The 17,206-nt window shown below is 39.8% G+C and overlaps 1 protein-coding gene across 3 annotated transcripts in view; it reads left to right on the forward strand.

Annotated features, from left to right (window-relative positions):
* The window catches only part of CTNND2 (catenin delta 2), a 566,505-nt gene that overhangs the window by 468,119 nt on the left and 81,180 nt on the right, over positions 1-17,206 (forward strand). For 2 of the 3 annotated variants that reach the window (XM_086609047.1, XM_086609049.1), the window contains one exon: positions 6,258-6,431. In XM_086609047.1, coding sequence (XP_086465173.1) covers positions 6,258-6,431 — 174 coding nt within the window. Of the gene's footprint in view, positions 1-6,257; positions 6,432-9,717; positions 9,723-12,133; positions 12,153-17,206 lie in introns of all 3 variants that reach the window. The other variant, XM_086609048.1, reaches the window with a different exon arrangement.

Raw genomic sequence — 17,206 nt, forward strand, 5'->3', positions numbered from 1 at the left:
AATTCTTGCTTACCTGCACAGAAGCATCTCATATGACCTGGGAATCTCTCAGTATCATGTATGACACTACGGGCAAATCATGCTTGACAAATTTGATGGCCGTCTATGATGGAGTTACAGCTTTGGTGAATAAGGGAAGAGCAACTGATGTCACCTACCTGGGCTTGTGCAAAGCAATTGACACTGCCCCACATGACATCCTTGTCTCTGGATGGGAGAGACATGGATTTGATGGATGAACCACTTGGTGGATAAGGAATTGGCTGGATGGTTGCACTCAAAGAGTTGTGGTCAACATTTCAATGTCCAAGTGGAGACCACTGACAAATGGCGTTCCTCAGCATTGAGGCCAGCGCTGTTTAACATCTTTGTTGGTGACATGGACAGCGGAATTGAGTGCACCCTCAGTTAGTTTGCTGACAACCCAAGCTGTGTGATGTGATTGACATGCTGAAGGGAGGAATGCCATCCAGAGGCACCTTGACAGACTGGAGAGGTGGGCCTGTGCGAACCTAATGAAGTTCAACAAGGCCAAGTGCAAGGTCCTGCACGTGGGTCGGGGCAATCCCAAGCACAAGTACAGGCTGGACAGAGAATGGATTGAGAGCAGCCTGGAGGAGAAGGACTTGGTGGTGCTGGTTGATGAGAAGCTCAACACGAGCCGGCAATGTGTGCTGGCAGCCCAGAAAGTCAACCGTATCCTGGGCTGCATCCGAAGAAGTGTGGCCAGCAGGTCGAGGGAGGTGATTCTTCTCCTCTACTCTGCTCTCATGAGGCCCCACCTGGAGTACTATGTTCAACTCTGGGGCCCCAACATAGGAAGGACATGGAGCTGCTGGAGCAAGTCCAGAGGAGGGCGACGAAGATGATCCAAGGGCTGGAGCACCTCTGCTATGAAGACAGGTTGAGAGAGTTGGGGCTGTTCAGCCTGAAGAAGAGAAGGCTCCATGGAGACCTTCTAGCAGCCTTCTATTACTTAAAGGAGGCCTACGGGAAAGCTGGAGAGGGACTTTTACAAAGGTTTGTAGTGATAGGACAAGAGGTAGTGACATTAAACTGAAAGAGGATAGGTTTCTATTAGGTATAAGGAAGAAATTCTTTGTTCTGGGCATGGTGAAGCACTGAAACAGGTTGCCCAGAGAAGTCGTGGATGCCCCGTCCACATCCTTGGAGGTGTTCAAGACCAGGTTAGATGAGGTTTTGAGCCACGTGTTGTAGTGGAAGGTGTCTCCGCCCATGGCAGAGGGGTTGGAACTGGATGATCTTTAAGGTTCCTTCCAACCCTAACCATTCTGTGATTCTATGACCAAGTTGTTTTCAAAGTCAAAACTAGCAGGCTATTAAATGTAATTTGTGTTTGTCAATTTGCAGAATATAATGCAAAGCTTCAGCTTGCTACAGAGAGAAGAAGAGTTAGGAGAAGGAGATGTAGTGAAATGCCACAGGTTGCTGTTCCTAGATTGAACTCTATTATTTGGGAGGGATCTGGTTTTAAGCAAAGACAAAATGCACAAATTCATTGAAATTATTTTTCGTAGCTAAGTGTAATAATATCAAAAAGTTTAATAGAGCCATTGACAATTATTTTTAAAATGTAATATATAATCTCAAGTATGATTTAGATTTATTCATATCTCAGATTAATAATAAAGATTCAAAATATTTGAATGCTTTGAAAGCTTTCCAAACATCTTTCCCGAAATTGGAAACATTATTGCATCAACTTGGGGAGGTTACTGTTATTTGTGCAATAAACTGTATCCAGAAATTGTCCAGTTTTGTTGGGACTACATGTTGCTGGACCACAGTAGCTCTGCCCTTTCCCACCCTATTCCTGTAGTTTCTGTCAGGAGACACCTTCATTTATATTCACCACCATTCTTTAGGCCTGGATATCTAAACTGAAATTTGAGTTGATATACATAGTGGCATTCCTGCCTCCTTTGTAATCAGCTGCATCGATTCCCATCACCCCTGAAAACAAGCTCTGTGATTGTGATGGAGTTTTGTTGCTTAACTTCAGATTTCTGTTCTTGACAGCATTGGCCAATGCATCTCTTGGACAAAGATTTCCAAAAGGGGTTGATGCCTAGGGACAGCTGGCATAGACTGCCACAGCCGCTAAGATATACAGGGTGAGAAATCATTGTCCTCTTGGGGGGCCTGTCAGTTTAAAAGTCTTGGGTGTTTCAGAAGTACTTTCAACAAGCACTATTTAATTGCTGCTGTAAATTTTGTCACTGCTGCCACAAAGAGCATAGCTACTGCGTTATCAGACCGTCTCCATTGTCTAGGATCTCTGGAGAGAGATCAAGACAGTTTTAGTCATTGCTGGGTTTTGTTTGGAGTTTCTTCCTAGATTTTCTTTTTTTGATAATGGTATTTTGCATAGACTGGGGAAAAGGAAAATAGCCATGTTTAATAAATGAGAATAAGACACTTGTTCTTTTATCCCAGGAAAACCTGTCATCATGTGATACTCCTTAAAAACAAACCCCACCATCATGAGGTTGTTAGTACAAAAAAACAAAATATGGAGAGCACACTTCTCTTGCTGAGTTGAAGCCTTCCCTGCTATTCAGAACAATTACACTATAAACGTGGATTTGCTTTCATGAAAATGAGAAAGAAGATGATGGATAATCTGTTGTGTGGCATGGGAGAGCATCTCGATGAGTCATCTTTTTCTCCTCTCAAAGTTCCTTAGTAATGTGAAAACTTTGGAAACTTTATTATAGTACTGTTACTCTCAAAAGTCTATTGCTGTTAAAGACCTTTATATTTTGCTTTTTGTTCTTCTTGAATTTCATCCTTTCTTTGCACCGGTTTTATTAAATGAGAGATTTGTATCTCACCCACGTAACAAACAGTTTGTCAGCTTCAGCCACGATATATGTGGGTAATTTCAGCTGAAGGAGGGAAGCCTGGAAAGAATATTTGTTTATGATTTTTTTTCCCTCCTTAGCATAAGCTAGGAAGAGTAATTGCATGCAGTCGTCCTCTTTTTCATAGGCTCCTACTATGTCCACAGCCTATCTCAAATAGACCTTACTGATCATTCCTGATGGTCTGCAACAATACAGTGCCAGTAATTCACTGGGTAGGGCATTTACCACACTGCCTCGGTTCATTAATACCAAGTGATGCGAACTACAGAGCAACTTCTGCTGTGCCTTAGCCACCAGTTGAGAAAATGGACTGTAATATTGTTTTCGGGAAAATACTTTTTTCACTCAGGGAATTGATGTTTATATTTATGAAATACAAAATAAATGGGTGAAGATCGGGAAGATTTCCTTTGGAACGTCATCTTTTCTGACCTGCGTCAGTCCTGCCTGCTCTGCAATGTTTGGGCTGTGCAGCTGCAGGCACTGGTCTCAGCTGCTCAGAAGATACCAGAAGCTATTAAGCTCTTCGTTGAAGGGTTAGCTGAGATCACACATGCAGGAGCAGAGAAGAACTGAAACATGGAGTCAGGGACTGCGTGACAGGTCATGTTCACTTGTGCCCTCTGCCTCCTAGAAAGTGGCTACAGTTCTGTCACCCTTTATCGCATGACCTTGAAGAGGCTACCATAGTCACAGCACGTATGTTATGTGTGGTTGGCAGTGACACCCTCCCTGTGCACGCTGCTCAGCTGCTCTGGGCACACGCACCACATCCAAAGAATAATGCAGGACGTTATCCAATGTCACTGGATTTACTGCACCTACACTGTATGTGCATGTGCAGTATCGAAAGCTTCCATCACGCTTACAAGGACCTTGAGGCATCACAGTGTCTTGAGAAAAAGGTCTTTCCCCACAGTTGGTGATAAATGAATGCAGGGGGTTGGAACTAGATGATCTTTGAGGTCCCTTCCAACCCAAACCATTCTATGATTCTAAAAGTGAGTCACAAGAAGGGTGGGAAAATGCAGTAATTGTCTCACTTTTTCTTTCAAATGTTTTCTGGTTACTGAGCAGAATGGCAAAACCACATTAAATATTAATTTATCTGCAAGTATCATTTCTAGTGCTTTATATGTACCAGCACAGCATGAACATATATACAGCTCTATTTGTATCAGCTAATTTTCAGTAGTCTTTGGGATTATAAGAGTGTAAATACCTGAGTTTAAAAACAGAAGTTATATTCCCACATATGCTCAAAAAATGTATCGGGTAGATCTGATACGTTTGATACATTATGTGTTCTTTGTCACCTGAAATAATATAGTGAATACGCTGTGCAAACACTATTCAGTTGCATAATGTGTCCATAATTCGTGCAAGTCGGAATGAGATGGATGAAGACCTGAGTTTGTGCCCTTGGACATCGCAAATCGTTCATGAGCTTACTACGGTACAAAGCCTAAATCTGGTGTGAGGTCAGATATGACCTGTAAGATATGTTTCTCATTTGTTTTCCAAAAAATTCTGGCAGCACAAAGGATTGAATTCCAAGAGTTAATATAAGAAGCAGGGTTTTATGTATTTTTTATGAGCTGATGAGAAATCATTGCTGGCAAGGATGGTGATTTGTAAGGAGAAAAAGGAGAACTGAGTCACATACAGTGAAATCTACCTATTGGTTTAAAGGCAGAAATATATTTAAAATATTCAAAGGCACAGCCCTATAATAATGTCATTGGAAGGGACTGTTTCTACAGAAGGCAATTTTCCTGTAGTTTCTCAGCCACCACTGGATATTACTGTGCCAGTTCTTTTCAACTACAGTAACTTTTGTCCAGTGCAGTGAGTTTCATATCTGAGCAGCTTTCTGGTTTTGAGTAACTGCTCATGTGTGTTAAATGGTCCCACTAGCTCTCCATTTTGGTGTTTTTTCTGCTTTAATTTAGAAAAAAAAAGTTTTCTGGTTTTTCAGTGGTAGTAATCTAGCAAAACCTTGTTAAAATTAAGCTACGTTAGTTGTTATTAGATAAGACTTGATTGATTATCCCTGAAATTCTATGTAGATTTTTGAATAAAACGATGTCTGATACTTCCTGAAAACAAGAGAATCTAGGTCTTTTCCCAGTGCAAGTGTTGTTGTGTTGTTTGACTCATAACTAATTAAATCAGCTAGGAAGATTAACTGTTGCAGATCTAAACAACGAGTTAATTTGATCTGTGCTATCTTTGTATGTCTAGTAGGTGTTTAATGTTATGATACACATTTTTTATCCACGTAATCGCAGTAAGCCCTAACCCATGGCTTTAAAGGGTTTGCTTTGTATCGTATCGTGCAGTCTGTACATGTCAGAGGTGTTAAATTGTATTAAAAAGTTGGGGCTTGTTTTTAACACTGGTATTAAGGCTATTGATTTTCTAAATCTCTTTATCTGTTCGAAGCAAAGAAAAACGAATATATTACATATATAGATAAAAATCACATTTAAAATATCATTGAAAGTGCATTCCACTTCTTACTTTTGTTTAAAGAAAGCAAGAAAAGTCCTCGAATTACCTTCTCAAGATGTTTCATGCAAGTATTGTTCATTCCACAGCAGACATGAATCACTGTCTCTTTCTGGTAGGAGTGGGTTTTGTGCAATGACCTGGGTTTTGTGCAATAGCCTGCTTGTTGTCCAGGTGTTAACATTGCCCATTTTGGCTATCAGACTAGGTTTATTTTCACGGCAAAACGCTGTATGCGATGAGAGGAAGAGAGTGTTTTGTGAGACCTGCTATATCGCAATCTCAGACTGTGCAACTGGCTGGCTGTATGGCTGAATGCCTCCAGAACTTGCACGGTCAGAAGCCAGAAGAAGTTGAGCAGTGAAGAAGACTTATCATGCTTGGGCCTTTCAGGGGATGGAGGGCTCATGGCCTTGCATGATCTAGTTTTTCACACTAGTGTTTCATGCTGTTGGTTTTTGCCTCTCATGAGAAGAGAGAGCATGCAGAGAACTGAGCAGGAAGTGAAAAAGGAAATTCTCTTTATATGCAAGTTCAAGATTTGCCTCTTAAGATAGGTTCATGTTCACTGGACTTCTGTTCCCACCCAAAAAAATAAATGCAGCAAAAAAATGTTTTTGTTATGTCAGCTAGCTAAAACACTGAGATATCTGCCAATGCTGTAGCTCCTCCGCAGGGAGTGTTGAATAGGAAATGTGGTTTCTCTGTGAAGAATGGCACGATATGCTAAAATTGAGAACGGCTGCTTGTGGGCAGATGCCTTCACACACACAGGCATAGATGTTATAGCTTCTGCTGAGGCAATTGTCAAGTATTTCACTGTTCCTTGCTGACAATCTGATTTGTACTTTCCAACAGTGGGATGGCGTAGGACCTCTCCCAGACTGTGCAGAACCACCCAAAGGAATCCAGATGCTGTGGCACCCTTCAATAGTCAAACCCTACCTCACACTTCTTTCTGAGTGCTCAAATCCAGACACGCTGGAGGGGGCAGCAGGGGCACTGCAGAACTTGGCTGCTGGGAGTTGGAAGGTAGGAATATCAACCTGATGCGTATTTCTTTTTCAGTTTGGAAAAACTCCTACAGATGTCAGCGAGTTGGTGATATAAATGTATCTGAATGCTCCTGGTAGTGGATAATCCTCTGTTTTCACAGCACTATCTGTAGTCAAATTTGACATAGTATTTTAAGTCCTCTGAATTGATACAGGTAGTCATATCATAGGACAAGTCAGCATACAGGAGTGAAAATCTCATTGGTCAAGTAAGAAAAATTGCCACTGAAAACCAATATCTAAATGAGGAGAAGCAGCATTTTTATGAATCTGGGATGACAGAGCCATTAAAAATAAGCCAAAAATACCACCAGTGACAATCAAATGAAACCATATTGTTTGATGACTGCAGAAACTGGTTGACAGTCTGTCTCTTGAAAGAAACCAGGTAAGAGCAGAGCAAGACATAAATGCTGTGACACCAACACAAGTAATGTTAGCATCTACTTTTTTTAAAAATAAGACATGATAACAATGTGTCGATAGTATGATTAAATATGTACAATAAACAAGGAAATGCTCAATCAAGACGCTCTATTCCAGCTCATCCTACTTTTCAATGTTAATGAACAGATCCATTTTTCTTTGTCGTATTATTTGCAGTTAATTGAGAAAAAATTTGAGAACTCATTTATTAGATTTTGAAAATATTTCTAAACTTGGAACAAATCAGTAAAATTCAAGATAACAGTTGAGCCTAGTTTGCTTTTCAGGGCAATTCCTTCATCATTTTCCTGATGGTAAACTGGTTTGACTGAGTGAAAGTACTAACTATCTAGTCCTATTGTATAAAGATAATGCCTTGATTTTAAGTTAACTCTCAGTGAGAATTTTTCACATTTACTTTGAAAACATGCATGTATGGGGAAATGCAGTTTTCAAAGTTAGGTCTCAGAAGGTATCCTGTTTGGTTTTTAAGCATTTGGGCATTCGTATGTGATACATAAATACCAATTTAATGAGGCATTCATTTTGAAATGTTAGCCCTGAGGCTATAGGTTCCATTTTTTCCCCTAAAGTTTTATTGGAAGTTGAATTGGCACATTCAGCAGGTCTTGAGAGATGGGATTTTTTTTTGAGCCCACCAAACTTATAAAATGCCTTGGATTGTTGCATTCATTGACATATGAAATGAGTAACAAAAGTATCTGTCAAGTGATTTCTGTCCTACAAAGTGCTACATATACAGTGTGCTTGAAAATCATTATATTTTTATTATTCTCATATTGTAGACCACATCAGATTGTGTTATACTGGCACAGAAACACGATCAGTGTGATTTTTTCATCTGGGAATGGGTGTAGCCCTGGTCCAAATGAGAAAACAATGCATGCATATCTGCCAGGAGTAATAGGAGTGCTAAAATCCAAGTGGGGCCCCTTCTCCCATTTCTAATAAATCTGTACTTGTCATTCTTTAATTGGCAGAAGTGTTTGGTGGCAAGAGGATGGAAGGGTCGCAGAGCTCTTGGCCAAGTGCCAGGTTAGAAAAAACGATTTGAACTTTCCCTACTATCCATGGGAAAAGCACAGTTGTTCTTGTATTGCTCTATTTTTTTAAAGATTCACCAATTCCATTACAAGTGCTGTGCCGACACAGATTGAATATCCTTAATTTCACATGTCATACTAGGCATTTTTGTGAGGGGCATAATCCTCTTTGGGGATTACATAAGCATTGATGTTTCCACCTTTTGACCTTTCTTTTCCGCTGCTGCAGACTTCCGGATGTAAAATGACTGAAATAAGAGGTAGAAAACTCTGAAAAGAAGAAGTTATTCCTAAGGGAGATTTTAGTTTTCTTACTTCTTCCAAGAAATTGTAATTGTGTGAAGAATTGGAAAAGTTTTTTATTTTTTTCACTTGAAATCTTTCAAGAAGAACTTTATGATGGACTAAAAGAGAGAAAAAGAGCAAACTGCATTAAAATTAAAATAAATAATGTTGCTATTAATATTAATAGCAATAGCAATTGTGGGTTTTTTCCCAATTAGCATTATTTTAATGCCAGGAAAATCCCAGAATATATGAGGCAGCCAGTGCACCAGGCAAGCTCACACGCTTTCGAAGATACCGTCTCTTCTGGAAAAAAATACAGTGCAGTCGATACACTTGCGTAATTCTTTCTTAGCTGTTTCACCCTTTTGGTTCCTCTGTTATAAAGCTGTCTAATCCTCTTTGGTGACCAAGAGGTAACACTTTTAACACAGGCAGTGCTTAAACAATGCCATTATGAAGGGAAAATGTGCAGATAAAAGGAAGCCTGAATAATTTTTTAAAAAACAAAATAGTGTAGAGGATTTAGATGTCTGCCGCTACAATGAACAGATGATATGTGTCTAAATCCCCTAGACTGCTTCTGAAAATTTCAAACTCAAGAAAGAAAGCAGCAGTACGTAGCTTTAAGGATTAATAACTGAGAGAGGCTGAAAGTTTTCATTATTTCAGGGAATAAAGTTTTTCATTGATACATATACATAAAATCAACACATGCGCATAATAAATCTTTATCTGTTGGACATTCTTAGCACTGTTTCAGTTGCAAGAATTCCTTCTAAAGCCAAATACTAACAAAATAGAAAAAAGTGTGACATGCATTTATTTGCGTATAATTTTTCTGTGTTAACATAAAACACTTTGGACTAAACCTTGCCATATATTACCCATCTGCAAAGTAAACTTTTTTTTCTACAGTGACTAATACAATATTTGGTCTGTGCAATTATTATAACCAGGCCAATCTGTAACAAATGAAAAAAGGAGCATATTGATGACAAATACATTAACTGATCCAAATGAAAGTTTACCAGTAAAACAGGATACTGATCTGAGGTATGAGGGAGGATATTTTCAATGCAAAAATTTACCCTGGGATAGATCATGTCTGCATATCTTGGCTTTGATGTATCTTCTGGTTCTGAAGAAGAGATTGACAGTTTATATAAAAAGCAGAACTCATTTTGGAAGAGGCTGTTTCAGGTGAATATGGAAATTCGTTCATCTCGCTCTTCTGCAACAAGACATTGTTACATAGGGAGGACACTTGTATTGGAATCTGAAGGAAGCAAACCCATTCCTTTCATGGATAAATACATGTGGATCCTCACAGATCTCTCTTTTTGTTCTTATACTTATTTGATGCATCTATGCATAATATGAACGGCCCTTCTGGAGTAATACCTATGGAAACATTCCAATATATATGCTTTTGGGAGGGATTTGATAAATTAAAGTTTTCCACATCACTGCCAGGATATGACTAAGGGGTGGCTACTGCTTTGCACAGTGACCTGTGATACTCTCAGTTGGTCACTGCATGTCCCCCTCCTGACTGACAGGGTGTCGTGGTTTAGTTCAGCTGGCAACTAAATGCCACACAGCTGCTCGCTTACCCTCCCCCACCCCCAGGGGTTGAGGAAGAGAATTGAAGGGGAAAGGGAAAGAGCTCCGTGGGTAGAGATAAGAACAGTTCAATAGTACTAATAATAATATATAAATATGTATGTATGTATAATGATAAATATATATACAAACAAGTGATGTACAGTGTCACTGCTCACCACCTGGTGACCAAGGCCCATCCCATCCCAGTCTAACAATTCCAAAACAGATAAGTCTCTACACCGCAATCCCAGATGAGCAAAAGGCCCAAAAAGAGAGAGAGAGAGCACTCTCAGAGTCCGAGAGTGAGAGCTCCCGGAGGAGCAAAGGCCCTTTTTTCCAGTCAACCCTCATTTTTATACTAGGCATAATGCTTCATTGGCCAGTTTATTCCTCAATCCTAAGTCTAAGTACAAATCCTAAGGGGAGTTGTGGACCCTCTGTCCCGGCCATGCTCCCCCCTATCCTGTTGTGCTCCTGCACACTGGCAAGAACACGGCAGCTGAAAAGTCCTTGAGGTCTCAGTGCCAGCAATGAACGTCAGTGCGTTATCAGCATTCTTCTCATAGTGAATCCCAAACTCAAAGCAAAACACAGAGCTCTTCTGGCTGCTAAAAAGAACTAACTGTGTCCCAGCTGAAAGCAGGACGCAGGGTTGATGGCCACTAGCCGTACACACTCCCAGTACACATGCAGCCTGACAGCCTGCGAGTCGGGTCGTCAGCACTGTCTGTGCATGCACCTAACCCCTTCTGCAGAACTCAGCTGCTACCTGGGGCTGGGTGGGTTGCTATTTGAGGGGACTCCTTACTTCCTAAAATATTTTCTCCCATCAAATCATAATCAGGGTAATTTCACTGTATCCTAAACTTCCTACAGGCAGAAGGAGCAACGCATAAAAAGAGTGGCCATTGATTTTGGTTTTGCTTTTTTTCATAGCCACTCTGAGATTTTTTTTTCCAAAAGAAAACTTTGTCTAATTATACTTAATATGAACTTGTATTTTAAAGCTGCTTAGTAATATAAAATAAAAATCTAGGCAAATACATTCCTCATCAAGTTTAGCTGGAATTTCGCTGAGCAAGTAAGGCTTCAGACATGCCTTTGGAAGCAATGGAGACTCTTTACTTCCCTTTAGGTATCTACTTTCATTAGGAGCTCTGTTAGTTTTCTTTGCCACTTAATTTGGGTTTTGCCAAATTTGTGCAAAAATGCACAAACAAAAATAGGAGGTTTGCTGACTCGCTCAGCTGTATCCTGAAGGCACTTGGCTGCTTTTTAAGAAATTTCTCTCACTATAACACTTCAATACTGCGTCCAGTTCTGGTGTCCCCACCATAAGAGAGACATAGATTTGTTGGAGCGTGTTCAGAGGAGGGCCACAAAGATGATCCAGGGGCTGGAGCACCTCTGCTACGAGGACAGGTTGTGGGAGCTGGGATTGTTCAGCCTTGAAAAGAGAAGACTTTGGGGGGACCTAATAGCTGCCTTCCAATACCTGAAGGGAACCTACAGGAAGGCTGGGGAGGGACTCTTTACAAGAGTGTCCACTGACAGGACAAGGGGAAATGGGTTTAAGTTGAAGGAGAACAGATTTAGATTAGATTTTAGGAAGAAATTCTTCAGTACGAGGGTGGTAAGACTTTGGAATAAATTGCCCAGAGAAGTTGTGGATGCCCCCTCCCTGGAGATATTCAAGGCCAGGTTGGACAGAGCCTTGAGTAGCCTAATCTAGTTGAGAGGCGTCCCTGCCCATGACAGGCAGGTTGGATTAGATGATCTCTAAGATCCCTTCCAGCCTATGCTGTTCTATCATTCTATGATTCTATGAAACCTGAAGTACTTTTTGCAACCTCATATCGTTATTTATTTTAGTACCTTGGATTAAAAAAATTATGAGGTATAAAATTACAAGACTCATCCTATAAAAGGAAATCTCCGTAGATCTTTTTATATGTAGTTTGACATGAGTATTTTCCCTTAAATCGTGGGAATAAAAGTGGCAAGTTCTTTTTAGTTTTCACCTTGGTCAATAGGCTATGAATACATTAAGTCTACTGAGCATGTAAAAAGTTATATGCAAAATGTCCTAGAGTTAATGATGTCAAGAATCCAAGGTTATGTTCCTTCTGAACAGAATTTCCTTCTCAGGAAGAAAGAAGATATTGGGATATCTGTAAATTATTGTGTCAGTCTGCAAATATCTGACAGTTAAATTTAGACTGATGTCAGTTTATCTGCCAAAGACATTTCTGCAATACCTGTTGCTGTGAACTCATAGAATCACAGAAGGGCTGAGGTTGGAAGGGATCTCTGGAGTTCATCAGGTCATCTGGTCCAGCCCCCTGCTCAAGCAGGATCATCTAAAGCCAGTTGCCCGGGACCATGTCTAGATGTTTTTTTGAATGTCTCCAAGGATGGAGACTCCACAACCTCTCTGGACAACCTGTGCTTGGTCACCCTCACAATCAAAAAGCATTTCCTGATGTTCTGCAAACCTCCTGTGTTTCCGTTTGTTCCCATTGCCTCTGGTCCTACAATTTCTCTTTTCTATTACATGCAGTTAAAAACACAGTGTTGTCACCACAAGTAGGATTTCCTGAGTTATGTCAAATCCTTAAAAGTAATTTCTTCATTCGTATGATCTTGTTTAGTTTTAAAATACTATCATAACTTACATAGGTAATACATACCTTTTAAAACTAGGAGACAAGACCTACTATGTTTCTGTTGGCAATGTCGTGACTCACATTAAAACAGGTATCACACCGACTCTGGGCCTTGTTTAGTCCCTTCCGTGTGCCCAGTCTTCTGTCACAGTTACTTTTCAGGATTTACAAACTTCTCATCTGCTTTAATGACAGGATGGCCAGCTTCATTGTCTTAAGTGTCTGTTAGTTCTTTGCGCTCTTTAGCATCAGGAACATGTGCTGCTCTGTATAAGTCTTGCAGTCGAGTGAGGCCACAGCATTCCTTGGCTAGTTCTTTCTACCTCCTTTCCTTTCACTTTCACCTTTGATCATACTCGGCAGTGTATGATAAGGCTCTTTGCTTAGACAACTGAATGTCACTGCCTTTGATCCCCAACAGGTAAAATACCCATGTGAATGGGGTTTATGGGTCATTGGTCTGATGTCTTGAGATAGCTAGATGCAATCTCGGTCTTTGTTCCTTAGGCAAACGATGAAGTTTGTTTTCCTAATTCCATCCTAGAGAAATCCGACTCTCATGGGAGCAAGAGCTCCATTAAGTAAATTATTAGATAAGAAAACTGAAAGCATAAAAGGGACTGATTCAGTCACAAGGTCAGTGCAGCTACTTCAAAGAGTAGTATGAAAAGAGTTTCAAGCTCCTTACCATCCAGACACTTGCAGATAATAAGTAATTATTGTCTAAAGCAGCAAACATCTAGGTTATCAATCTTCCTCTTATCAGGCAAGGACATACTGTGGGTTTCTTGCCAGACTTTTCTGATAACTCTAGTTATTTCCATATTAACCCTTTGGAGTTTCATCAGGCTGTTCCAGGAGAAAGGGTTTTGGATTACAGTGAAAATGTATATTACATTCATTTTCTCCAAAATATTAATATTATAATTCCTTATGTGATAGGATGGAGAAGACCACTTATAACACATCACATGATCAACGAAGGCAAACTTTTTAAATAACCAATGCTTTATTCTGTCTGGAATTCTTACCTGGATGGAATACCCCCCGTAGATAAGGCAGCATCAATTAATACAGGGAAACGTATTGGTTCTGTAGGAAGGAGGACAAGGTTCAAGGGACAGGACAATATTCAAGACACAAGACCTGCTGCTGCAAACACCCGTATCACAGACATCATGAGGAGACCAGCGTGGACATCAGTTCGTGGAATAGGAGCACAGTAGCTTACAGTGAATTCATGCTCAAAGTAATCCTTTACTATACTTATTCAGTTTGCTTCCCATAAGACGTGTCACTTTTGTCTCAAAGACTTGCTTTTTTAATGATATTAGGTACAATGTTTAGAAAAGTCATTGTAATGGCTCTCAGATGATTTTGAATACACAGTACGTACTTGTACTGCAGAACCAAGAATGATGAGGTGCAAGGGCAGTTCTGTCTGAACTTTACCTTCCTCAAACATTTAAGATATCTTCTGTTAACAACATTTTCGTTCTCAAATAATTTGTTTATTTAAATATATAGCTTTACCCACCAGATCTTTTCATTTCTCTTTAAGCTTGACTAAGGTCATGGAGCAAGAGGACAGTAACCAGTTAATACTTTTCTGTTGTCCTGGCACAAAGAGGTAGAGAACTTACTGTTGGCCTACCAGATGCGATCATTTTGGAAAACAAAGCACTGCAGTCAGGGAGGAGGAAGTCTCTGGGAAGTCCTCACTGTCTGCAGAAATTGCGAAAAGATAATCAAGATTTCTGAGCGTTGCTCTCTGTCAGGTGATGTTACTTCTTAGGGTTCCCGGTAAAATTACTTCAGTAAAGTAGTTCTGTAATTTTCTAAGTGGAATGTAAAAATATTCTCTTTTTTTTCCTGGTGCATGTGTTACATTGAGTATGATCAGACAAAGACCAATATTGATCCTTGATTACTCATTGATCTTTGATTATTCAACATGCAGTTCTCTTCCATGGTCTATTGTTCCACTACTGTTAGCAGACAGACCCTTTCTAAGCCTCTCATAGCAAATTCTGAGTCTTTCTACTCTTCCTGGTTCTGTTGGTAATTTGGTTTGCGTTGCCGTGCTTGCTGCCCTGATTTGGCTTTCATTTTGTAGTTTATGTCTCAGCGGTTCCCTTTAATATTTGATATTTCAATAGTCTTTGAGTCACAGTGTTGAACTGTACCAATACGGTACAAATTCTAGTCAAATTGAGGTATGGGATACTGAAATGTTCTGGAGGTACTATGATAACACTGATGTCAATGGCAGGAAAGTGAATCTGTTCAGAATATCAGGAGTACACAATTGTTGGGATTTCTTGAGGGGGTTTTGTGGGGTTTTTTTCATTTTGTGCTGGAAATGTCTTCATATTTTAGCTTGGTCTCCTGTGGTGGTGCTTCACAGGAGAATAAAAAAACATATGAAACACTAAAAAGAGCTAACAGCCTAAATGCTTTTCAGTTTTTCTGAAAAATACAAGTAAGTTTTATCTAGATTACTTACTCTTTTTTTGAGTTTCAGCCTAATGTAATCTTAATCCCTAGGGGCATTCAGCTCTGGGAAGGGTCCTTTGTAATAATAACGGTGACAAACTAAAAAATAATTTTCCAGTTTACTGTATTTTTCTACTTAATTACTATGACAAAAATAAAAAGGGAACTACTAATGAGAGTGGACATAGAGATGCTCTCGGTACCTTCAAATTGGTGTATAGTGGTTATGCTCCCCGAATTCAATTACCTGTAAAGAGGATTCATGCACAGACTGCGGCTTCTGTGCTTGTCTCTGATAATTTAGCCGCAATCTGATGCAACAGTAATGATTTTATTTTTTGGCTCCTTGTTCTCTTTAAAGTGTTTGCTGTTCCCGTAGGGGCTCTTTCTCTTTACAAACTGAACAGTTGTTTGATCGTCGACACTGCCTCTGATTTGTGGAGTAACAGGATGATTAATTATGTTGGCAGAGTGCCTCATTTACCTGCTGATAGGCACCAAACCCTCTGCCTCTTTTTTACGATTTTTCATCTCTTCTGTTTTATAATTCACTGAGCTCATATTAGCAGTTGACCTGCAATGTGGAAATGCAGGCGTGTTTCACGACAGCTTTAGGCAAACAAAAGGATCATCAGTATACGCAAGAGCGAAGCAGTTTTTCCATTCTCTGCGAGAACAAAATAGCCTTTTTGAGGCATCTCCGTTTGAGCGTTCCTGAAATCGGCACAGCGTGACGTAATTGCTTGCGGAGACTCGTCCTAATTGGCAGCTTAAGGAAAGAGACACAGACAGTTCTTACCCCTTTCCACATGGAAAGTTCTCCGGAGACCATTCAAACAATTAATAGACATTTCTGTCTTTCTGCCTGAGGTGCGTGACTTGGAAATGCAGATGAAATGATAGCAAATCACACATTGAGGAGTCTGTGAACTTTTCCCAAAGCGGATGGCGTTCTCTGGAAAAAGAGAGTTGGGGGGAGGGAAATGCACAGGGGAGAGCAGAGGTTTTGTACATACTTTTTGCCCTTTCCACCATTGTTTTATGTATGTGCGTGCATATGTGCGTCTGTAAAACATTATATGTGGATTTTTCCCCTATGAAAACTTTGGAGCTGTATTTTTTACTATTGTGATCAAATTAATTGGTTCATTATGGATGCTGAAGTCTTGAATGTCATTTATCCAGTAAGGAGGTTTATATTTCATCTTTTTTTCATACTGAGTTATTTCAGTGTTTCTCCTGCAATGTCTTATACTCTCCCTAGGGTTAAAAAAATCCATTTCTTAATTTGTTTCTTTTAGACTTTTGTTTTGGAATGGATGATGAAAATATTATAACCCAAGAAGTCTGTTGTAAACCTGGGTTTCATAAAACAAGTGCTTGTGTTTTCCCTTGGTAGCTGACTGCAAAAAAAAAAAAAAATCAAAAGAAAACTGTTTACTGAGGGTTTTATAATACAGTGAATAATCTGTAAGATCATTTTAGATTGTCTCTGATATTGAATAAACAGAAGTGAGATTTTTTTGAAAAACAAAACACCCCCACTGATTCTCCATGAAATACGTATTGGAGGCGCTACATCTGTGCTGTACTTTTGCAGTGAACGACAGCATCTTTCAGTATACTGTCTGCTAGCTTGAGCTCTCACCTCAACCAGACAGGCTCACCACTTTCTCAAAATCGTCCTGCTACCATGAACTCTCACTCCGACAGCCGCCTTGTAATCACAGCAGACACAGCGGAGGCCTCCCCTGGGAGAGGTGTGGAAAGTACAGCATTTTTAAGTGCAAAGAGCTATTGTTTTAGGTACTCCCAGATGCAGGTGAGAGTGTGTTTTAACTGGCAGGTAAATACCTGTTTATTGAAACAGGAAACAGATTAATTTGGTGTTTTCACAGCATCCTTTATATTTAATATCCTATTAAAATCAAGGTATAGGAAAGAAAATATTTTTCAGCAGATACTGTCAATTAAATTCACTGATTATTAAGGTGTGTTTAAGTTTTTTCTCTGATCATCATTGTATACATTGATTCTAGAGAAGAGGATGGAAGAGAGACCATAGAATGAGATCAATCAAGAATCCTGCTACCATTTCTTCTCTCTCCTAGGAGCTATTTGCTTTGCTGAGGAAGATGGTGGCACTTTTATGTTTTAGACATACTATGTTTCTGTGCTCAGTGATGCTGAAACCCCATGTCCTATTT

The sequence above is a fragment of the Tauraco erythrolophus genome, chromosome 3 (genome assembly GCF_009769465.1).
Source record: "Tauraco erythrolophus isolate bTauEry1 chromosome 3, bTauEry1.pri, whole genome shotgun sequence".
Classification (NCBI taxonomy): domain Eukaryota; kingdom Metazoa; phylum Chordata; class Aves; order Musophagiformes; family Musophagidae; genus Tauraco; species Tauraco erythrolophus.